Here is a 23,549-nt window from a genome sequence, read left to right on the forward strand (position 1 = left end):
AACCGAGGTTGCAAGGAAATGACAATTAAAGTACCGGAATATGAGCAATTGGATTTAAAAACAACATAATTATGCTTAATACTTTGTCGCGTATCCGTTTGCATCAATAACAGCTTGACAACGACGTGGCATCGAGTCGATCAGCTTGTGAATAACTGACATGGGGATAGCTTTCCAAGCGTTTTCCAACTGGTTGAATTTGGCATCTGCATTTGAAGCCCGAATACCTCCAAGACGTCTTTCCAACTCTTCCCACAAATGCTCTATTGGATTCAAGTCCGGAGACTGACTTGGCCAATCGAGCAAATGCACACGACGACGTTGAAACCAGGAACGCACATGAAGAGAAGTATGCTTAGGATCGTTATCCTGCTGAAACACGAAGCCACGGCCCACATTTTGAAGTGCCCAGGGTCGCATTGTAGTTTCCAAGATGTTTTCGTATTGAAAACGATCCATAATGCTTTGGATTCTCCTTAGTGGGCCCATGGAAGTGCTGGTGAAGCACCCCCACACCATGACGCTCCCACCTCCATGCTTAACGGTTGGGCATTGATACTTTGGAGAGTACCTAGAGCCAACAGGACGACGTACCCAGGAATTTCCATCACTCCCGAACAAATTGAACTTGCTTTCGTCAGACCAGATGCGCTTTTGCCCACGCAACTCGAGCCATGCGATTTTTCTTACTGATGAACGGTTTCTTGACTGGCTTTCGTCCGTGTAGTCCTGCTTGCTGTAAACGTCGACGAACAGTTCGTTTACTTGGTACAGGTTCATTTGGAGAACTTATAATCATTTGAATATCCGTGGCGGTCCTATGCGGATCTTCTCTTGCTGATCGGAGGATGTTGCGATCCATCCTATGGGTTGTCACTCGAGGCCTGCCGGGCGAGATTCTCAAAGCGACGGATTTCTAAACATTTATTATTAAAAAATAATATTTTTCGAACTCACCTCAGTTTGGTACTTCTTGATTACTTTCCAAATAGTCGACGGAGAACGTTGAATTTGCAGCGCGAGCATTTTCGTGGGTATTCCTTGTTCGAAGCCAGCTACAATGGCTTTCTTGACGTCCAAGGAAAGATTTTTACACCCAACAGATTTTACCATACCTTAAAAATAATTTATCAACCAAACAAATCCAGAGCAACAAACAGAGTGCGTTTTATTGATAATTCAAAAAAAATAATGAAAATTGGAAAAACGAAAAAATCAAAAAATTGAAATAAAATTCAGAAAAAATCGATAATCATGTAATGTTTGGTCCGCAAATTTGCGTAACATTTCGCTTTATGCACACGGAAAAATTCAAGTCAAATGGATGCTTGAGAAAAAAGTTACACACAAAAAACCAAAAGTGGATATCTTTTTGGCCAGCACTGTACGTTGACCGCAGTTAACATAACCGTATTTTCTCCCTCATTTTCTCCTATTTTCCCCCTAATTTCCCCTTTTTTTCTTTTTTTCTAGGAGTCGTCGCCGCTTTGCTGAAATCTTGCTTAAATCTATAAAAACAGACCACAATTTAGTGATTTTGTCCGTTTTGCATTTTCAGTAGGTGACCCTAGTTTGGAAATTTTGAATTTTACCATTTGAAGAGGTATTAGGTTGGGAGTTGGTGGGTGATAAGGGAGAGGTACTTTGTTATACTGTATTATTAGTATTATTAGTAAGAGTACTGTAGGATTTGTGTAGTTTGGGGAAATTTGAATTTTTTGCTATTATTAGGATAGGGCTGGTTTTCAGGCGAGTTACACGGGTTTAAAGTTGATGGCCTAGAAATCTTAAGGCCACCAATTTTTAGAATTTATCGATTTTAGTAGATTTGAGACATGTTTTCGATTTTGTCTGTTTTTCGGAATTTGAAGAAAATTTCCCTCTGAAAAAATCGATAATTTTTGAATTCCGGAGTTGTTAGTCGAAATCTCTCGAATTTGCGCTGTTTTCTGTCGATTCTCAGAGATTAAGGGTCCAATAAAATTATGTTGGCATGTTTTTTATTAGCAGTGTGTTCTGCCGAAATTTAATGAAAAATAGTTTTTCCGGCTTTTTTTAAAATAATATTTGTGTTTTTTTCGACGATAATTACCAATTTTCTTTGAATTTTCAAGGTTTTTTCTGTAGTTTTTACTTGTTTATCTTGTATTTCCAATTTATTTCAGTATTTCCTCAGTGGCGTCTTCAGTGGATTTCTTTTTTCGCGAAGAAGATCCCGAAAATTTGCAATTCCCACTAAAAGGACTACTGTAGTCAATACATTGTGTGACACCGCCACGCGAAAGCGCACAGTTTCCCACGCTTTTGCCGTGGGAATTTCCAATTTTCCCACGGTGATTTTAGCATATAAGAGGAGAAAAATGGGTCAATTTCCATTTATTTTTCGACGAAAATGTAAGTTTTTTCGATTTTTTATCAAATTTTGTTGGTTTTCTTGAGAATTTAGTGAAAAATATTGACTTTTAGATTAAATTTTAAATTTTGTCGGAAATTTTCAAATTTTTTGCATAACTTCCATGGAGTTAGAGTTTAATTGAATAAGTTTTTGTTCAAAAAATAAAAAAATTATGCCCAAAATTTATTTATCACTAAAACAAATTTTCGAAAAAAAATTTTTTTTTTGATCTACCCGCCGATTTTCTAATTTTTCTCCTTTTTTTCAGCGATCATCGAACCATTGTCATCACGCCACGTGCATAATGCCATTCCATTATCCAAAACTCTACATGGATCACCGCGGAAACATGTCCACCTCATCGTCTCTGACGTCATCGACAACCGCCACGTCATCATCGTCAACCGGAGGCGTCCGCAAGCAGATTCTCACGTTGAAGCCAAAGCAACCGAATGGTTATGTGCAACACTTGGAGATCAAGGCAAAGGTATAGATTTTTGTTTTAAAAATCATTTTTTTGAACCCTAAAATTGATTTTTTCTCTTTAAAAAGTTGGATTTTTCCAATAAAACTGTTTAAAAAAAGCTTTCAAAACCGAAAATTCGTGCTCAGCACCCTCGAAAACCCAAAAATCCCGCAAAAATCGATAATTTTCTCTTAATTTTGAAAAATTGGTCGAGTGGCGTAGTGGGATTTTCCACAACCTGCCACCAATCACAAGAACAGTGTTCGAGTCCCCACTGTGGCAACTTTTTTTTTGTTTAAGCTTTGTTTAAGCTGTTTAAGCGAAAGCTTTAACACATGCGGACATCAAAAATTTGACTGAAATTTCAGATTTTTCCCAGTTTTTACTCAAAAAATGTAATTTTTGAGCTTTTTTAACCGAATTTTCGGCTTAAAGCCTGATTTTCGCAGTCCCAAGCCCTTTTAGAACAATGCTTCAAAAAACAAAAAGATTTTGCCACAGTGGGGACTCGAACCCCGGTCTCGTGGCAGTGGCAGCCGACGAAAATCCCACTGAGCCATTTGGGCACTTTTTTGAAAAATCCTCAAAATAGCGGAAGTTATCGATTTTTAAGCCAAACAAATAGCTCTGGGTTCGATTTTTCCATTAAAAATTATCGATTTTTTCAGGAATCAAGCCAATCTTCGGTGATTTCCGGCGGTGTCCCGGTTCCGGTGACCCTGTTGGAGTTGAAGAAGAAGGATCGTAGCGAGAAGAATGTGGTGACCAACCTGAAGTATCGTAAGCCAACGGCGAATCATCATCTCGATTCGGTGCATTCTTCGTCGGAGCACCATCACCACCACCATCTGAGCCTGAGCTCTTTGACGCGCCGCCCGGGATCTCCGTCCTCGTCCGGTTACGAGACTGACTCGCTCGTCGATCAGGAGAATTGCGACGTTTTTTCGGTAAATTTAAAAAATTTCAAATTTGAGAAAATCCAGAAAAAAAAACGGAAATTTTGAACCAAAATTGACTTTTTTTTTTTTGCTCAATTTTTCCACTAAAAGTGAACTTTTTCATCTTTAAACTACTTAAAAATCAGCCTTCAACAATTTTTCTCATCAAATTCCGGTTTCTCTTTCCAAAAATCCAGATTTCTGCGAAAAATGTCCATATGGCGCAGTGGGATTTCCCATGTGCCTGCCAATTTTAAGACCCGGGTTCGTGTCCCCACTGTGGCAACTTTTTTTTTCGAAGTGCGATTAGGTTAATTTTAGTGTCCTGAGCTCGAAAATCTTTGATAAATTTATTTTTCCTCGCGGAAAACATGGGAAAAAATTTGAAAAACTTCGAAAATCCCTAAATTTTCGATTAATACCGATTCCCCATGACATCTGAGCACACTGTAAAACCTAATCGCAACGAAACAAAAAATTTTGATACGACGGGGAGTCGAACCCCGGTCTTGAGATTGGAAGCCGACGAAAATCCCACTGCGCCATTTGGACATTTTGCTGCAAACTGCCAGAAATCTAAATTTTAATGCTTTTTTCATAGTTTCAAGTGTTCAAAAAGCAGTTTTCAGTAGCTTTTTTTTATTTTTTCAATTAAAAAATTCAAATTTCCCTCCATTTTCAGAGTCTCTTCAACTCGTCGCTCAGCTACCAATCGGCTCTCGACCATCATCATCAGTTTCACGAGCTCGACATGCTTCACTCGCATCCGATTTGGTCTCCACAGTTACCGAACAACAACACTTCACTGATGATGGGCTCCAACAGCTATTATTTGCAGTAGAGCGTACTTGCTCTTTTAAATTTTCTAATCCCCCCCCCCCCCTAAAATCCCACCCCACGCCTAATTCTTTAACTAATAAGAATTATCAATTTTTTTGGTTTTCTTTCTGTGTAATAAACTCCGCCCCCCTATTTCTAGCCCCACCCCTTTATCTCTCATTTTTCTAATAATTCTTTGTTCAATCCCATCATTCTTACCCCAACTTCTGTTTCAGCTCCCCCCAATTCCTCCTAATTATTCTAATTTATTACAAGCTCCTCCCATCTCCAACCCTCCGTGCTTGCGAAAATAAACGTTTTATAAGTAAAAAATTGTGTTTTTTTTCTGAAATTTTTCGAAAAAATAGGTTTTCGACTCGGGAAGTACTTTACTAGTTATGGCAAATCGAATGAAAAGCTGAAAAAAATTTTTGCCACAGCGCGAGCTTGAACCCCGGTCTTGTGATTGGTGGGCGACGAGAATCTCACTGCGCCAATCGGACACAAAAGTGCTGTAATAATCGATTTTCGGTTGAAATTACTGTTTTTTACCACTTTCTAGACGATTTCCTTTCTTTTCTGTGTATTTTTTTTTTAATTTTTCTAGTAGGAAAATTGAATTTTAAGCGATTAATAAAGAAAAAAAATCAATTTTCAAGAGAGATTTTTGGAATTCAAGCATTTTTATTAAATTTAAAATCTTTTTTCTTAATTTCTACCTATTTTAGTTTATTTCTCCCATTTATTCCCTTTTGTTTCCATCCAAAACCCACAATTTCCGGCCGGTGTGCGGTGGAGCGCGCTTGCACACTTTTATTCCAGCTAGCTGCTCGCCCCGATTTTTGCTCAATTTCATTGATTTTTCGCCGATTTTCTTGCAGAATTCCATGAAATCCAGATGAAAAATGCTTTTTAAAGCGAGAAAATGGATTTTAAGTGGTGCGAGTGCTCAAAAAAGCAAAAGTATGGCTCATACGATGCTCGTCGAGAATGGATTTATTTTGCCGACGGCGAAAGGATTTTATAGGTGAGTTTTTTGTGAAAATTGATGTAAAAATCGTGAAAATCACAAGAAATTGTCCTGAAAGCTGTGGAAATGTCAAAAATTGTGCAAAATATTAGGAAAATTGGATTTTTTTCAGTTTTTAGCGCAAAAAATCTGAAAATCGTTTTTCGAAGTGAAATTTGCTGAAAATTATTTAAGTTTCATTTATTATTCTGAGATAATTGGAAAAACAACTGAAAATTGTCGAATTCAGCGCAAAAATGCCCAAAATTTTTCCATAAACGGTTTTTTTTCCACAAAAAACCTCATTTTGCAGTTCGAAAATTAGATTTTTACGTAGAACAGCCCCAAAAAAAATTCTAGCAAAAAATTTAATTTTCTAATTAAAAAATTAAAAATTCCTCAAAAACCGACGATTTTCCGTCAAATAATTATTTTTCCGCTGAAATTTTTTCGAAATTCGAGATTTTCTCAATTTTTCCAGAAATCTGAGTTCAAATTCAGATTCTACGTGGCAAATAACCGCTTATCATCCATTTTCAAAGTTTTTATGCAAAATTCCGTCAAATTCGGTGTCTGGTACGCAAACACTAGGCTACAGTAACCCCGGGACATCCGATTTGACGACATTTTGCACTAAAACTCTCAAAATTATGATTTAAGAGTATTTTTCCACGTAGAATCCGATTCTGAGCTTCAAATTTCACAAAAAATCAAAATTTATGCGAATTTTTGCAGTCTCCTGCCCCTCGGACAACGTGTAATCGACAAGTTGTGCCGAATTCTCGACGTGGAATTTCAGAACTCGGGAGCTCTGAAAATCGCGATGCCGATCGTCGGAACACAGCAATTATGGGAAAAAACTGGCAGATGGGAGGCGATGGGACCGGAAATGATTCGATTTCACGACCGACAGCAGAATCATATGTGCCTTCAAGTGGGTGAGCAGTTGGAAATGGGGAAAAATTGATGAAACAACTCTAAATTCCTAAATTCTGAGCTCAAAATCGGATTTCTCGTAGCAAATTACCCCTTCATCCCAATTTTCAGTTCTTTAGTGCAATATGTCGTAAAATTCGGTGTCCCGGGGTTACTGTAGCATGGTGTTTGCGTGCCTGGCACCGAATTTGACGGGATTTTGCACAAAAACCTGAAAATGCTGGATTTGAGGTTATTTGCACTGTAGAATCCAAATTTGAACTCAGATTTTCAAAATTTTGAGTTTTAGTGCAATATGTCGCAAAATCCGGTGTCCCGGGGTTACTGTAGCATGGTGTTTGCGTGCCTGGCACCGAATTTGACGGGATTTTGCACAAAAACATTGAAAAAGTCAAAATAGGGATTATTTACCACGTGGAATCCGAATTTAAACTCAGATTTTCAGACTTTTGACTTACGAGCCAAACTTTTGGGCCAAAAATTCACTTTTTGCCGAAAAAATCCACTAAATAGTCAAAACTTCGGAATTCTGAGCTCAAAATCGGAGTTCCCATAGCAAATTACCCCTAGACCGCAATTGTCAGGTCTTTAGTGCAAAATGTCGTCAAATCAAGTGTCCCGGGGTTACTGTAGCCTGGTGTTTGCGTACTTGACACCGAATTTAACGGGATTTCGTCCAAACACTCTAAAAATAAAAGGATATATGTTATTTAGCACGGAGAACTCGAAGTTTAACTCAGAAATTCAAATTATTTAGGTTTTTGCCCGAAAAAATCCAATTTTTTCAGCCAACCGCCGAGGAAATGTGCACAGAACTGATCGCAACACTATCACCGCTCAAAAAATCACAATTTCCCCTTATTGTCTATCAAATCGGTGAAAAATTTCGCGATGAAATGAATCCGAGATTCGGATTAATGCGTGGGCGTCAATTTCTAATGAAGGATATGTATTCGTTTTCCACTGATGCGGAGACATCTCAACAAACATATGCACAGATTCGTCAGATTTATGATCGAATTTTTGGAGAGATTTTGCAGTTGGACGAGGATGTGATTAAGGTGAAAATTTCATTTAAAAAAAGTAGAAAAATCGATTTTTAGACTCAAAAATTCAAAATTTTGAGCTAAAATTGGCAAGTTTTGACTCATTTTTAGTCTAAAATCGTTGAAAACTCGAGTTTTAACCCAAAAATTCAAATTTTCCGCCAACCGCATGTCGCTTGTGCGCTCTATTGCGAATTGTCGATAGAGCGCATCTACAACGTGCGATCCGCGGGAAATCTGAATTTTAGGCTTAAATTTTGCTGCAAACGCGCCCCAACGACAGAAATCCAAAATTTTTCAGGTGGAAGCAGATTCCGGAGTACATGGAGGTCATATAAGTCATGAATATCACCTGAAAAGCAGTTTGGAGGAGGATTTTGTGAATTTCTGCGAAAATTGCAAAAATCACAACAAATTCGAAGGTCCAGGGCCGGCGAAATGTGAAAAATGTGCTGAAAATTCATCAAAAACTGTGCAAAAAATCCCATCCGTCGAAATTGCGCACACATTCCACCTCGGCACCAAATATTCAGAAGCTCTCGGAGCCAAATTTCAAGGAAAACCATTGGATATGTGCTGTTTTGGAATTGGTGTAACACGGCTTCTTCCGGCGGCAATTGATTTGTTATCAGTTAGTGATAAGGCTCTCCGACTGCCCAGAGCTATCGCTCCGTTCGATGCTGTGATTATTGTAAAGAAAGTGAGCAATTTTGGAGAAAAAATTGAGAAAAATCGAATTTTTCGCTAAAAAATCGTGAAAAATCAAGATTTTTCACTGCGAAATCCAGAAAATTCGATAAAATCTTAGTTTTCAACTCAAAAATTCAAATTTCCCGCCGACCGCATGACGCAACTGCGCTCCATTGAGAAAACTGCCATTTTCGTGTTAAATTTTTTTTTTTCGATTTTCCCTACTGAAAATGATTTTTTTGGAGAAAAAACGAATAGAATATCATTAGAGCGCACTTGCAACCTGTGATCGACAAGAAATGTGAATTTCTGAGATGATTTTTGACGCTTTTTGGCGATTTTTGCTCTAAAATGTTTAAAAAATTAATTTTTCAACCAATTTTCCTTGCAGAGCCTCATGTCGAATGTGATTGTGGAAATGGCGAGCTCGTCGGCTTCTCGTTATCTAAAAGGAGGCATTTTATTGGACGATCGTGTGGAAATGTCGGCCGGAAAGCGAATTCACGACGCAAATCGACTCGGAATTCCATTTATTCTCGTTATTGCGAACGAGACGGAGCGGAGTCTTGCTACGCAGGTAAAAACGGTCGAAAATTCCATTTTTTCAGCAAAGAAAAAGCGGAAATTCCACGAAAAAACGGGAGAAAATAGGCGAAAATTTGAAAATTTCAGCAAAAAATTCAAATTTTCCGCTGCTCGTTTACTGCAAATGCGCTCCAATGATAATTTTCACATCGGAGCGCATTTGCAGCCTAAAAAAACACAATTTTAAGCCAATTTTCCCCTATTTCAGAAGCCCGTCATCGAGGTATTCACGACACACGCCAAGTCTGCGGAGCCCATGTCTCAGGGCTCAATGAGCTTGGACCGTTTCGTGACTTTTGTGCAATCTACGCTTTATGGAGGTGGCGGAGCACACGATTCTGGTCATTTGGCACATAATCAAGTACTTGATCAACTCGGATCTCATCAGCATTGAATTTTGTTGAAAATTTGATTTTTAGGAGATTTCTATGGTTTTTTTGTTACATTTCTTTGATTTTCTTGTTTTTTCCTGAAAAAATGTGATTTTTAGACTCTTTCTAGTGTTTTTTGAGGTTTTCGAACCTTTTTATACCTATTTTGCCCTTCAAAACACGAATTTAAGCCCATATTCCAGGCTAATGGAGCCATCCAGCGAGCAAGAGTCCCAGGAAAGTCAGAAAGTCGACATGGAGCCGGTTTTCCGCCGGGAATCATTCGCCGCGTTGAGAAGAAGTGAGAAAATTGGAAAAAAAACGGCTGAAATTCAAGTTTTTCACCCAAGAATTTGAATTTTCTACCGACTGCACTGTGCAAATGCGCTCCAATGAGAAAACTGTCGTTGGAGCGCGATTGCAGCAGGATCGGCGGGAATTTCAAATTTCTGAATCAAAATATTGATATTTCGCTAGTTTTGCGCGTATTTTAGCTTAATTTTCAATCAGGGATCTAATTTTTCACGATTTTCCCTCCCGAATTATCGATTTTTTGCAGATAACGTGGCTGCTCGTCAACTCCGTGTGGTTACCCTTAACGCGTGGTGTCTCCCACAACCCTGGCCCATCGGATCTACGGATCGAGTTCACCGACTGAATAAAATCGGCCAATACATGATTGATGAGCTCTACGACATTGTCGGGCTCCAGGAGCTCTGGTCATATTATGATTTTGTGCGACTCAGCGAGCAAGTCTCGTCGGTTTATCCGTATTTTCACTATTTTCACTCGGGATTCACTGGCAGTGGTGTCTGTGTGTTTTCTAGGTGATTTTTTCTACAAAAAGATTTAAAAAATCGATAAAATCCTACTTTTTCCGAAAGTTGTCCGAATGGCGCAGTGGGATTTCCGCCGACTACCAATCTGAAGAGCGGGGTTCGAGTCCCCACTAAGGCAACATTTTTTGATTTATTGTGCATACGCTGCAAAAGTTTTTTTTTTAACTTAAAAATCTTAGCATTCCCACAAAATTAGTTTAAAAATTTTTTCTGAAAACATGTAATTTTTTCTGAAAATATGACAATTTTTTTTCGAAAAATCCAAATCTCAACTCTAAACCTTCACTAAAAACAGTTTCCTGCTCATTTTACAACGTCTAGAATCTAATTTCTGCAAAACAAAAAATAGTTGCCACCGTGGGGGGTCGAACCCCGGTCTTCAGTTTGGTGGTAGCCATCGAAAATCCCACTGCGCCACTTGTTCACATTGAAAAAATTTTCGGTTTTTTTCAAACATTTTGTTAAATTTTTAGAAATTTGTGGAATATTTGGGTTAAAAGGATAAAACTGAACAAAATTACGTTTAATATAATATCCTTTTAATATTAATAAAATTTAATATAATATAATATCCAAAAAAAAAAATTTTTCCGAATTTTCATCAAATCTTCTCCAATTTTTTTCCATATTTTCAGACACCCAATCGTATCCACTTTAACAAATCGATATTCTCTCAACGGATTCGCTCATCACATTCACCGCGGCGACTGGTTCGGCGGAAAAGTTGTCGGGCTTACCGAAATCGAGATTGACGGCGATTTGCGCGTCAATTTCTACACAACACATCTTCACGCGGAGTACGATCGTGAAAATGATCTCTATTTGCCGCACAGAACCGCGCAGGTGCTTGAAAACTCGAAAAATTCAGAAAAAATCAATATTTTAGGAAGTTTTACTCAAAAAATTAATTTTTCCATCAAGATTTCGCAGTTTTTAACTCAAAAATTCAAATTCCCGCCAAAAAATCCATAGGACTTCTTGCAAGTGCGCTCTATTGATAATTATGCATTAGAGCGCATTTGCAGCTGGGAATTTGATTTTTCGAGTCAATTTTTCGAGCATGTGACTCGAAAATAAGTGAAATAGACAATTTTTGACAAAATTTAATTTTTCAGGCATTCGAACTTGCTCAATTCGTCCGCCATACGGCTCGCGGAGCCGACGTTGTCATTGTGACCGGAGATTTGAATATGGAACCGTGTGATTTGGGCTTCCGGCTTATTTTGTCGCATGCCAAACTTTTCGACGCGTGGCGAATGAGCCACGAAGTGGAAAATGAGGATTCCGAAGGAGAACTACTCAAATTTCGAGGAATTGCAAAAGGCGGAACGTGTGATCGACCAGACAATTGTTATACGAAGCGGGCGCTGAAAAATGTGGTGCGAATTTGAAAAATTCGCTGAAAATTGAAAAAATCGTGAATTTTACTCGAAAATTCGAAAATTTAGGATAAAAATTGCTAAAATTTGGATTTTATAGCCTAAAATACTATGAAAATTGTAAAAATTCATAAAAATTCGTGAATTTTTCACGAAAATTTGAATTTTCCCCGATTTTCTCATTGGTGCGCACTTGCAATGTAGTGATCGCCGCGAAATTCAATTTTCCAGCACAAAATTGGAGAAAATCAGGGATTTTTTTTGGTATTTTATCTGAAAAATCTGAATTTGAACCGATTTCCTTGAATTTTAGAGCGTTTTTCACCAGATTTTCTCCAAAAAATCGATGTGCACAATTTTTACGCAAAAAAAAAATAAAAAATAGGAAAAATCAATAATTTATCGATTTTTTTCAAATTTCAGGACGACTCCAAACGCATCGACTATATGCTATTCAAATCCGGGCGGTGCAATGTAAAATTGGAGGAATGTGAGATCACGTTGAACCAAATTCCCGGTGAAGACCTTAATTATTCGGATCACGTTGGCCTCCGCGCTCGTTTCACGATTGATGATCGTTTTCGACACGAAAAATCTGTTAACACTTGGGAACCGAATCGTCCGTTGCTTATTGAGGCTATCGGGCTTGTTGCAGGTGCGGAAAAGTTAGGCCACCGAGTGGAAATTGGTGGCCGAACTTTTTTCTGTAGTGTTTAAGAACACAGATTTTGCACTCGTGGCCTAGAATTTTTGAAAAACTAGGCCATCGTGTAGAAAAGTTAGGCCACCGAGTGGAAATTGGTGGTCGAACTCTTTTCCGTAGTTTTCCTGGGAAAAACACATGTTTCTGTGCAAAAAAATGCGAGAATTGGTTTAAAAAATCTTATTTTGTACTCGAGGCCTAGAATATTTGGAAACTAGTCCCTCCAAGAAAAAAAGTTAGGCCACCGGCTCAAATTTTGTGGTTTTCTACTTTTTTTCTTTTTTTTTGACATTAAAAAATTTATTTCATGTTCGTAAAACTAAAAAGTCCATAAAAATCAAGTTTTTTAAAAACTAGGCCACCAAATGAAAAGTTCGGCCACCAACTGAAAATAGCCGATTTTTCCCCAATTTTTTGCATTTTTTCAGGCGGAGAACGTCGCGCACGCACGGATCGCATCTTTTTCTTCATTTTGGCGGTAATTTGTCTGATTTTAATCCTCGGAAGCCTATTTTTCGAAGTTTTTCCGATGGGATTCGCCGTTTTACGCTTTGCACTGACTGTCGTTGGAGTTTTCTTCGTTTGGCAAGGACTTATTGGCTTAACGTTGGAACGGAAGGCTTTGAAGGCCGCAAAACAGGCGATTCAGCAGATTTTGAATAATTAAACGCTGAAAATTGCAATTTTTAACCCAAAAATTCAAATTTCCCGCCAAAATTCGAATTTGTACAGCTTTATTATTAAGGGCATCTAGTTTCTCAACCGTTTTATCGATTTTTTTCTGTGATATAGTTTTTTTTTGCTAATTTTCCTGTTGAAATGAAGAATTTTATTATATATTTTGATTTTTCTCTAATTTTTTCTGTGAATTTGAATCGTTTTCATGCGATTTTCATATTTTTATTGATTAATAAAGTCAGGCCACTGCCAGAAAACTGCGGGGACTAGAAAAATCTACCTGAAGATTAGGCCACCACTGTTTGGAATGATGGTTTTTGGCGAATTTTTGGTCAAAATTCGCCATTTTTGACAGATTTTTGTGAAAAATTCAAATTTCGGTTGTCGTAAATCTAGTCCACCAACTTGAAAAGAAGTTAGGCCATAAACTCCTTTCTAGCTGATTTTTCTGCAGAAACACAATGGATCGAATGTTGGGATGGTTGAAACGTCGATCGGAGAACGCCCAGGTCACCTACTCGCGATTCGGACTGCCCGGTGACGAAGTGGACGAACGGCCGCCACCCACGCTCTGCCACGTGGCACATTTTGACGACGACGCTCCGGAATACCGCGCGTTTTTTACACATGCGACACGGGCGGCCGCCATTGCCGCTGGCTTTGGGCTCAGCTGCTCGCTCTTCTCGTTTGCAATGTTCTTGTTCGAATTCCGATGGGATGATCATGGCCGAGGTTTCGATGCGGGCACTGTTGGTATGGAAAATTAATGAAAAATTAAATTTCCGGCACTTTTGTCGTTGGAGCGCACTTTCAGCATGCGATCGGCGCGAAATTTAAATTTTTGAGTCTATTATAAAGATCTTGGCCAAAATTTTGCACAAAAACGATAATAATCTCAGGTTCTGTTGATTTTTTCGCCGAAAATTTAAGTTTTCGGCATATCTCTCAATAGAGCGCGCTTGCCAGCGATCGGCTGGAAAACTGGAATTTTTCCTTCAAATTCGAAATTTCTGGGGCATTTCTCAATAGAGCAGACTTGCATCAGGCGTGAAATTTGATTTTCTAGCACGAAATCTCTACAAATCGTGAAATGTTACGAAAATTCAAACAATTTTCTCATGAAAGTTGAAATTCGATTTTTTGAAAATTGATCACAAATTTATTTCGAAAACCTAAAAAAACTTTCGATCGGATGCAGTAAGCGCGCTCTATCGACAAATCTGGTAGTTTTCGCAATAGAGCGCGCTTGCAACATGCGGTCGGCGCAAAATTCAAATTTTTGAGTTATTTTTCCAGTTTTTAAGCAAAATTCGTCCTGAAAATCCAAAAAATTCAAAATTTTTGCAGTTGCCTCCCTCCTGTTCCTGATAATCGGCGTCCTAGTCCATTGGCAAGTTATAATCGGAATAAAAAAGGAGTCTGCGGTGCATATGATCCCAGCAATCATGGTCTACACGTTTTTGATTGTCGTCGAGCTGATTGTCTACGTTTTGGCCGCGTAAGTTTAGAAACTGCCCGGCGGACTAGAAAACGCAGCTGAAAAACCTCGGCCACCACTTGAAAATCCAATTTTTCTTCAGAAATCACCTCGTCAACTCGGCTTCCCTGTTCGCCTATCCACCGGACAAACAGACGCCAACGTTCCTCACATTATCGATTTTCTACCTGACACTTGTCGGAATTCAGACTTCGATGCTTTTGTCGATTACCAAGGCTCGGAACTACTACGAAGCCAAGGATATCCATAAAAAGGAGGTTCGGGTTGCCGAACATGGGGTTAGTTGCCGGAAAAGTTGAAATATTTTCGTGAAATTACTGTTTTTGAGCCAAAAATGATCTTTTTAGCGGTTTTAGCTTTGAAAAACGCTAAATTTGGCGATTTTCGAGCCAGAAATGGTCTTGACACGACAATTTTCTGTGGACTTCAAAAGGGTGTGCGCCTTTAAAGAGTACTGTAGCTTCTAACTTTTCGTAATTCTTCTCAGGAGTGAGCAGCAATTGCGGTTTGACAAGTGTTTTCCGGCAAATCGACAAATTGCCGGTTTGCCGGAAATTTTCAATTCCGGCAAATTGCCGATTTGCCGGACAGCTTTAATTCCGGCAAAGCGCCGATTTGCCAGAAATTTTCAATTCCGACAAAGTGCCGATTTCTCGAACAGCTTCAATTCTGACAGTTTACCGATTTGCCGGAAATTTTCAATATGGCAAATTACCGGTTTGCCGAAAAATTTCAATTCCGGCAAATTGACGATTTGCCGAAAAAAATCGTTTGCCGCCCATCCCTGGTTTTTCTCACAAATACAGCGATTTTTAATAAAAAACCATGAAAAATCGATGAAAATTCCGCGAAACAACGTAATTTTGTACCTGCAGTACTCATTAAAGGCGCACGCCCGCTTTTAGTCTAAAAATAAATTGTCGTGTCGAGACCCAGTACCATATATTTGACCCAAAAATACAAAATTTCACAGCTGGGCAACATTCCAGGGACCCAGCGGGAAGAGCCGAAATTGTGTAGGTTTACGGAGCTGTAGTAAAGAGGAAGGCTCCGTAAATCTACACAATCTCGGCACGCTACGAGACCCTTAAATTTTGATTTTCAGTGTTCAAAACCGCTGAAAATCTTAAAGATTTTACTCAAAAATTAATAAAATTCCTCAAAAATCCTCAAAATTTCCCTGTTTCCAGAAACGCCTCAATCCCCAAATGCAAATTGTCTACGTCAAAGACGGTGACCAGGTGGACCCCATGTCGACCGACGGTGAGCCGGTGACGTCACCACCGCCACGTGTCATTTTGGCGGCCAACGATGACATTGCCTAAATTGTTCCCTTTTTCTATTTTTAATGTAAAACCTGTATTTCTCTCTCCAATCTGTGTATCTTCTGTACCATGGCTTTATTTTGCATAATTTCTCACCAATTTCTTGTCAGTTCTTCTTACCTTGCCGTTTTTTCATGTAAAAATACATAAATTTTAGTCCAAAAATTTTTTTCTGAATTTTCTGCACCAAGTTTCCCGGATTCTTTTACCGAAATTTAGCGATTTTCTGCCAAAAATTTCAGAAAAAAGGATAGGAATTTTTATTATTACAGAGTGTCTCAAACAATCGGAATTATGTACAGAATGGTGAGGAATTTTTTTTTTGAAAATTTTTCAAAAAAAGTGTGGAGGTTGTAAAGCTAATGAGAGGGAGGGCAAGACGATGAGAAAAACGAAGAAATTATGAAAAAAAGTGATTTACACGTGGCACTCCTTGGGCGAATTGTTGTTGAAGACGATCTCGTAGCGATGATCCCATCCGAGGGAACCTGTCCAGCATCTGAAAAAATTTTGATTAAGGATACTGTGTTTTGTTGGTTGGACTTGTGTTCCGTACGCCCTTCTAATGTGATAAGTTTGGCCAAATTACCCGGGAATCACCAGAAATCACAATTAGAACTAATTAATTCTGAATTACGGTGGATTTCGTCGAAAACCCTGATGAAAACCTTTAAAAATTGAAGATTTGGGGGGGGGGGGGGGTCTAATTAAGCCCAAAGCGTAGAAAATGAGCGAAAATGTAGTTTGACAACACATTTTGCTGACATAAGCTTTAAGTCCTATGCCTAAGCCTCAGCCGAAGCTTAAAAACCTGTGCCAAATTGCCTACAGAATAAGGGTCGACACTTCTGAGTCACCACTCGAACCGGATGTCTCAGGGCTCTAACCTAACAAGCCTGAGAGGCCAAGGCTACGGGCCAAACAATCAGCCACCAATTCTTAGTTCCTTTGAGTCTACGGTTTAGACCTGAAACGGAAGTCTAAGGGTATTAGCCTGAGCCTAAGATTCTGGGGCTATCTGGGGCTTGATCCAGACTTGAAACATATGTCTTATAGCCGTAACCTAAGAATGTGAGCTGGAGTTCAAAAAGGCCTTAGATAGAGTGCCTAAAGTTGAAAGCATAAGCTAAAACTTCTAAGCTCAAAATTGAAGTCTAAAGACCGTAACCTGAAGTCCTAAGCCTGATATCCTTATGTCACGGTTCTAAGCAACTCAAGCTTAAAAACCTCAACATGAGCTATAAAGCAATGGCCTGAAGTTCTAAGCTTAACAGCCCTCCGAGCCTACAGTCCTCATCCCAAGACACAATTGCTCACCGGAAGTAATAAATCTGCTTATTGATGGCCTTATCGTCGAATCCTTGCAAATCCTCAAACTCCAATCTCAAATGATCCATGGTCCGTCTATCGAACACGTATCCACTTTTAACTCCATAATCCAAAATCCGCCCAAGCGCCGCTGCTTGTGCTTTTGTCGCGTGAATCACAATGTCACTGCATTTTGGCCAGAATGTGTCACGATCAGCAATGAATCCGGAGTCTAGATGAAGATCCTCGTAGACGTCGTTGAAGGCTTTCAGGATGCACTGGAATGCGTACCAGCGCTCCAGGGAGATGTCCGACATGGATATGACGATGAGCTCGGCGATTGGGGCGTCTAGCTCGACGGTTTCGACGCCTTCACGGAAGACCTCGAGCATTCCTGTAAGAAAATATTGAAATAACGCCAGTCAGCTACAGTACCCCAGAACTCACCAAGAAAGACGTAAAAATCAGCAACAACCCACGCGTCATCAATCACAAGGCACGCGGTATCATCCTCGATTCGGATCGCCACATAGGCCTTCGAATGCCTCTCGAATGCATCATCAGAAGCACATGCTTCATTGATATCACGTTTCCTCAACTCCAACTTTCTGATCTTACTGTACTTCTCCTCCAAATGCTCCTTAACCTCTCTGCAAAGACGGGCGAGGCGGATTTGCTCGAAGAATGACATTTGATCGATGACATGGAGCATCAGATGCATCGGCATGTCGAATATAGGCTCGTCATCCAGAAGTTTATCATTATTTCGAATAAAACGAAGCAATCCGGAGGAGTTTTTCTTAAGGAGATTGTGAGAAGACTTCTTCTTCTGAACTGCTGGTGGGGAACGGGAGCGGATTGAGAGTTTGCGGAAGAAATTTTGCATTTTGTCAGAAATTTTGTAGGGCTGAAATGATAAGTTGTCGTGAAGAAAGAAAGGAAAGAAGAAAAGTGAGGAAGACTCAAATAAAGAACGGGAACACATTCAGAACTTTAAATTCTACCGCATATAGGCGGCACGACGGTTCTCCACCTCCTCTTACCGATCATCAGAAGTACAAAAACATATGGTGGTTGGAATGAGATAAAAAAATTTGGGAGAATAATAATAATAATAATCAACGACGATTGGAACAAGAATGATGGATCACCGGTGGTGTTGAATCGGAAAGCAATTGGGTGAAGACAGAGGAAAGGCGTCAAAGTTTAGATATTGTGAGAATTCGGTGGGGGCGGAACAAGAAGAACAGGAGAAGCGGAAGCCACTGAGAAGGACGAGAAAATGACAATCATGATGATGATGATAATGATACAAAGTTGATCAGTGGCGCAAATGGATCAAAAGTCATTCGTTTTTGAGATGACGAAGAAGGAGACGACGGAATATGAAAAACCGGATCAGATTTGCGAAAAAATGGACTAAAATGTATAGGGACACTGCTCGAGACGGGTAATATGTAGTATAAAATCGAAAAATTTGAAAAAATTACTTTTCGACCGTTGAAATTGAGAGAACTTGTGTGTTTTCCTAGAAAATCTGCATACATCTCTACAAGTTGAGCCAAATTAGACAGGAATTCAAGACAAAATGGACAAACTGGTCTGAAACCACGTGGAGTCAAAAAGTCCCATTTCGCTTTGTTCTACAAAAAATGCGGGAGGTGAGAAGCAGACATCTCAACTGATTTCGCATAGCTAAGAGTGTGTTGACGTCACAATTTTTCTGGGAAAAAATTCCCGCATTTTTTTAGATCAAGCCGCAATGAGGCTTTCTGACACCACGTGTGAAACCTGACAGAACCCTGTGGAAACCAAGTGAAGTCAAATTACAGACAAGACATTCTGAAGAATAACTAGCCGATTAGGCAAAAAATCTGGTTAAAATGCCGCAAACTTTGAAAAATTGGACAAAATCGAATTATAGAGAACGATCATTGATGAAAACGAGACGAACAATGCGACTTTTCGGAAATTAACAGAGGCGTGGTCACTTTGAACAGAAAATGAGATTGCGCGGCGACGCAGGTGCCCACAGCTTATCTCCGAAAACAAATCGGACTTTGAACAAAAAAAAGTTCCATGGACATCAAAAAACGTCCATTCTGAAACTGAAGCATGCACACTGTCTCACGAGGTTTCCTTATATAGAGAAGATCTTATGATGGTGCCGCCGCACAGAACACAGAAAAACGTGAAAATTGGGGGCCGGATGGATGGAAAGACACAACAATCTTCAAAGTCTATGATAGGCGAATCGTGTTGACCCAGAGATTGTTGATGTGTGGAGGCTACTGTAGTTGGAGAAACTGCGAACCTTTTATATATGAGTTCAGTCACATTTTGTTATGGAAGCTCTACTCGACAACGCCCTAATAGAGTCACACCGACTTCCGACAGTTTTTGTTATGATTTCGAAACCAATTAAAATTAAAGACTCATCGAATGACAATGCGGCTTTTAATTTGATTAGAAGAGTCGTGATATCATCCAATTTCTCGTCTGGGCAGGTACCTACAAAATACTGGAAGTCAGCTGCTAGACTAGGAATTCCTAGAAAAAACAGGGCCAATCTATTTTTGAAGTTCATCAAAGTTATTGGAATAACATCAATAGATTGTTAGAATAACATCAGCCTGCAGAAAAAGGCGACACTGGAACGAAACAAAATTGCAAATGGAAAGAGAATGTGGAAATATGATGAAGAAGACAGAAATATTATAAGTCACATTTTGGATTAAAAATCATAATTTTTTGATACTGCAGAACCTCATCGATGATGATGATGATTATGATTATGATAACAGTCACTAGAAGCCAGACTACAACCTCTAGACGTTCACGGCCTCCATTCCAATCACAAATCCTTGCTGATCTGTGAACGCGTGTGATAGTCCATCTATCGTTGACAAGAGACCAGCTGTCCGCGACGAATTCGGGGAAAGAGATATTTTCGAATCCAACCGAATTGAAGAAGAAAAGAGATTTTCAAAGAACTGGCGCGGAAGATGGAGGATGGTATCAGAAGATCGCCGGGTTCGCATTGCAACTGATTTATGGTATAAGCCACGTGACTTTTCACAAAACTGCAGAAAGCCATTTTCTCCCCATGGAGTGGTCATATTTATACTCACTAAACAGGGAATTGATTTGCATAATCTACATTACGATAAATACAAAAACAACTGATCGGAATAAAAGACCAACACGTCATTGCAATCGGTCTAGAAGCTTATCACGTGGATTAAGTAACCTATTTTGATAACTATCTCTCATTTGAAGTTACAAAGTGCAGATTTTATGATCCAGTTTGAGAAAGGCCGGAAAAAAGAAAGAAAGTTCAGTCTTCAAAATAAAATTTCAAAAAGTGAACGTTATTTTGCCAGAATTAAAGCCGATTTGGTTGAATATATGGCAAACTTGACCCTAACTTTTGCGAGACTTGGGAAAGACTGTGTTTAGGTCGCGCCCAAGCTAGTAAGCCGGAACCAATCTTTAACTGAAGCTTGTATAAGAAATTGGCAAAAATAGGACTAAACTTGGACCAAACTTGCGCGCTGCCTAAACAAAGCCAAACCAAGGTTCGGGCCATGATTTGTCAAATTATAGATCAAACAAGTTTTTTAGACCAAACTTGGTTCAGAAGTTACCGCCAAAGACCAAGAAACTTAAAATAGTCCCAAAACAGCTAGCAGAACAAAACCAAGCCTTTTTGGTACTTTCAGGCCAATTTGGACTTTAATACAAGATAATTGTCTGAAAACGCACAAAAAGCTAGCTATATCAAGTAGAAATGCAGCCGAACATCCACTGAACTATTTGACCCGATGACTTTTATAGACGTTTCCTTCTCTTCCGATGTTTGTTCTCTTATTGCTTGACGTCGCCTGAATTCATTCTTCAACAGAAAACTATTTCCTTACACAACAGCTGTCGTCAGCTGATATGTTCCGCGGAGACACAGCTTCTCATGGGAAAAGCGGAAGGAAACAAAAATGTAGGACAGGAAGTTGGAGGAATTCGAAGAATGTTGCTGGAAATGGCTTTTGCAATTTTATTTTTTGAGAATTCTAAAAATGATAGATTCATCAAAAACACTTGCTGCCCGGACGACGTTCACAGTTGTTTTTCAAAATAACTGTGAAAAAGAAAGTTCAAGGGTCGTTTTCCTCCAATACATGTGGATTTATTGTGTCCTCCTACAAACTTTTCGTAATTGTTTGCACTACATCATGATTCGATTGGAAATTGATAACGTCATTGTTGAGACAATTTGTGAATCAGCTGAATCAGACGAATTCATGCTTCGGGGACGTCACCAGACCACAATGACGTTTCCTAGAAAAACCTGAATCATCTTGGAAATTCTCAAGCTACAATTCATCTAATTCCAAAAGTCCGACTCAATTACCAATTATCCCCAATAATCTTTACTCTGCGTGTGCTGCACTTTCTGCATTTTTCACCTAGAAGGACTTGTTCCACACATTGTTGTCAACATCCGGTCATATGTCTTCTTAAAGGTTCGGGGGAGAAGGAGTACTGTACTTTTCAATGAATAACAATTGGACACTTTAACGAAAAGAGAGAATAATAATCGAGTGAGGTGACGAAATGATGAAGAGGAAGAAGCCACAATGATGACGTCATCGGTCTATGATGTTTCACTTTCAAAGGTGGGGGGCTATTGTTTCCGCGAGGAGTGTAATGAAGGGAGTTCAGCGAAGGAAGTGCCACGTGTATCGCTGAAAAACTTCTACCTGATCCCTAGTAGTTTGTGATGTTTCACCTAGATCTGAGTTTTTTGGTCATAAAATTTTTGGGGCCTACCTTTCATTTTTCGACAATTTAGTCTAAACACATGCTCCTAACAATAAAATGGTGTACGGGTTCTTATAAAAACAAGAATTATTGAAGGTTGGCCACCAACGGCCCTGTAAAGGTCCTGATCCAGATCTGGTGACAGGTGATTCGCGTTTGGTCTGCCACAAGCAATATTAGTGGAACTGGCAAGTAACTCAAAAAACTAAGACTACAGGCACGTAGCCACGCTGTATTCCAAACTACAGGCGTTTCACAGCAGGTCCGAGCTTGGTGCCAGAGTGTCCCATGCCTATTTGATCTACAATAAATGCGGGACGCTCTTAACAATACGAAATTTGTTGAGAGGTCCGCATCGAAATTCCCGCATTTATTGTAGATCACACAGTAATGGGCACTCTGACACAAGGTGGAAACATACAGCGCATTTTTTTTCAGTTTCTACGACTTTAAAGGGGGCGCATTTACGCGCGATGGTTCGACACGCGCCACCCATTGATTTTTGGGGTGCGTGGCGAGATCAATGCCGGGACCATCGCGCGTAAATGCGCCCCTTTTAAAGTCGTAGAAATGGAAAAAAACGCACTGTAGTTAATGAAGAAAGTACTGTAGAAGTGTCTATCATTGTTTTTTGCAAAAAATTTAAAATTGCTAAATTGATTATTCCAGATTCCCACCTGGTTTGGCTCGATCTCTGTGGATTCCTGCAAGATCACACTGATCTTCGATGCCCCGATGACGTCATTAGCATCTGAAACCATCCAGCTACCCGATGAAGTTAAACACGTGGCGTGTACCCATCTCCACATGGCGATTCTCATGAAGCACGAAAAGTTGGCTGTGAGAAGACTTGACGACTTTGAGGGAAACCTGACATTCCTGGACCTGCATACTGATTTAGATGTTTTGCTGGTAGCTACATCCCGTGAGATATACGCTGTCGAAAGATCTGGAACAAGTTCGGAAATTGTGAAGATCCTGGTTGATTCTGTCGGAATTTCACCGAAAAAGAACAATTTAGCAAATAAGATCCAATTTCCATGGCCTGTGAGAATTGTGGAAGCTGCTGCTGGTCACGACTTTCTGATCTTCCGGGATACAACCGGCAACCTCTTCTCTATGGGTACCGGAACGTGAGTTTTCACAGGCCTAGACTGGAAAATATTTACATAAATTTCCAAATTTCCAGTCGCGGGGAGCTTGGAGTTGGTCTGATCCGCCGAGTCGACGAGCCCGTCCATATCGAGCAACTCGTGGGAATTCGCATTAAAAAGGTGGCTTGTGGCGGTTGGCATACGGTAGCACTGACAGAAGGCGGTGATGCATACACATGGGGATGGAATCGGTATGGACAACTCGGAAAAGATAAGGTAAACTTTTTGCTGAAAGTTCAAAGATGAATCGTGACTCCTTAGGGCTCCACTGAAGTCTACCCGGTACTCATCGACCCAGAGGAAGAGAAATTCGGCGAGGAGAACATTTTGGACGTTGCATGCACAGAGCATAATACGCAGATTGTCATCAAAACAGGCCACGCCCCCTTTGTGCTGGGCACGAACCCCACTCCACCGATCAACGAATTTCACCTAGACTAGACTATAACTTTTAATGAATTCTTCTCTGAAAACGCTTGTAAATTATGCTCCATAAACCAAAAACCGGTGTGATTGATGACATTTTCATGAGGGAAATAAATTAAAAAGTGATAAGGAGTAAAGTGTGGCCACGTGTTTTCCGCAAAAAGTA

General features: G+C 39.7%; 6 protein-coding genes across 10 annotated transcripts; 5 read left to right on the forward strand and 1 right to left on the reverse strand.

Annotated features, from left to right (window-relative positions):
- Positions 1–2,291: 2,291 nt before the first annotated feature.
- Positions 2,292–4,718, forward strand: sygl-1 (Ecdysone-induced protein 74EF). Its single transcript, NM_060766.9, has 4 exons — positions 2,292–2,394; positions 2,664–2,882; positions 3,530–3,808; positions 4,482–4,718. The coding sequence occupies exons 2-4, from the start codon at positions 2,700–2,702 to the stop codon at positions 4,638–4,640; spliced, it is 621 nt and encodes a 206-aa protein (NP_493167.1). The 5' UTR covers positions 2,292–2,394; positions 2,664–2,699; the 3' UTR covers positions 4,641–4,718.
- A 708-nt stretch (positions 4,719–5,426) lies between these two features.
- Positions 5,427–9,373, forward strand: pars-2 (the record flags this gene model as incomplete). 4 transcript variants are annotated; one of them, NM_001129053.4, is made up of 6 exons in its annotated part: positions 5,427–5,645; positions 6,363–6,565; positions 7,352–7,624; positions 7,911–8,309; positions 8,691–8,876; positions 9,093–9,373. In NM_001129053.4, 3 exons carry the CDS (start codon positions 5,524–5,526, stop codon positions 7,441–7,443), a joined length of 417 nt encoding a protein of 138 aa, NP_001122525.1. The 4 variants fall into 4 exon arrangements, with proteins under 4 accessions (NP_001122525.1, NP_001040689.1, NP_001040691.1 ...); NM_001047224.6 differs by having other exon boundaries at positions 5,500–5,645; positions 6,363–6,561; positions 9,093–9,371; NM_001047226.3 differs by lacking the exons at positions 5,427–5,645; positions 6,363–6,565; positions 7,352–7,624 and having other exon boundaries at positions 8,181–8,309; positions 9,093–9,278.
- Positions 9,374–9,458: 85 nt separating this feature from the next.
- Positions 9,459–13,013, forward strand: T27F6.6 (Putative neutral sphingomyelinase). The gene is made up of 6 exons (NM_060768.7): positions 9,459–9,556; positions 9,815–10,082; positions 10,730–10,937; positions 11,210–11,473; positions 11,897–12,128; positions 12,605–13,013. The coding sequence occupies exons 1-6, from the start codon at positions 9,463–9,465 to the stop codon at positions 12,841–12,843; spliced, it is 1,305 nt and encodes a 434-aa protein (NP_493169.2). The 5' UTR covers positions 9,459–9,462; the 3' UTR covers positions 12,844–13,013.
- Positions 13,014–13,308: 295 nt separating this feature from the next.
- Positions 13,309–15,840, forward strand: T27F6.7 (uncharacterized protein). Its single transcript, NM_060769.7, has 4 exons — positions 13,309–13,607; positions 14,202–14,352; positions 14,435–14,630; positions 15,543–15,840. The coding sequence occupies exons 1-4, from the start codon at positions 13,316–13,318 to the stop codon at positions 15,675–15,677; spliced, it is 774 nt and encodes a 257-aa protein (NP_493170.1). The 5' UTR covers positions 13,309–13,315; the 3' UTR covers positions 15,678–15,840.
- Positions 15,841–15,920: 80 nt separating this feature from the next.
- T27F6.8 (F-box domain-containing protein) lies at positions 15,921–17,892 on the reverse strand. The gene is made up of 3 exons (NM_060770.4): positions 17,433–17,892; positions 16,995–17,379; positions 15,921–16,176 (listed from the first exon to the last, which is right to left on the reverse strand). Exons 1-3 carry the CDS (start codon positions 17,869–17,871, stop codon positions 16,095–16,097), a joined length of 906 nt encoding a protein of 301 aa, NP_493171.1. The 5' UTR covers positions 17,872–17,892; the 3' UTR covers positions 15,921–16,094.
- On the forward strand, positions 15,943–23,512 carry K11D2.1 (RCC1 domain-containing protein 1; the record flags this gene model as incomplete). 2 transcript variants are annotated; one of them, NM_001381230.1, is made up of 4 exons in its annotated part: positions 15,943–15,983; positions 22,473–22,936; positions 22,993–23,173; positions 23,219–23,398. In NM_001381230.1, exons 1-4 carry the CDS (start codon positions 15,972–15,974, stop codon positions 23,396–23,398), a joined length of 837 nt encoding a protein of 278 aa, NP_001368497.1. In that variant the 5' UTR covers positions 15,943–15,971. The 2 variants fall into 2 exon arrangements, with proteins under 2 accessions (NP_001368497.1, NP_001431018.1); NM_001444143.1 differs by having other exon boundaries at positions 15,950–15,983; positions 23,219–23,512.
- Positions 23,513–23,549: the final 37 nt, after the last annotated feature.

This window comes from Caenorhabditis elegans, chromosome I, assembly GCF_000002985.6.
Source record: "Caenorhabditis elegans chromosome I".
NCBI classification, from domain to species: Eukaryota; Metazoa; Nematoda; class Chromadorea; order Rhabditida; family Rhabditidae; genus Caenorhabditis; species Caenorhabditis elegans.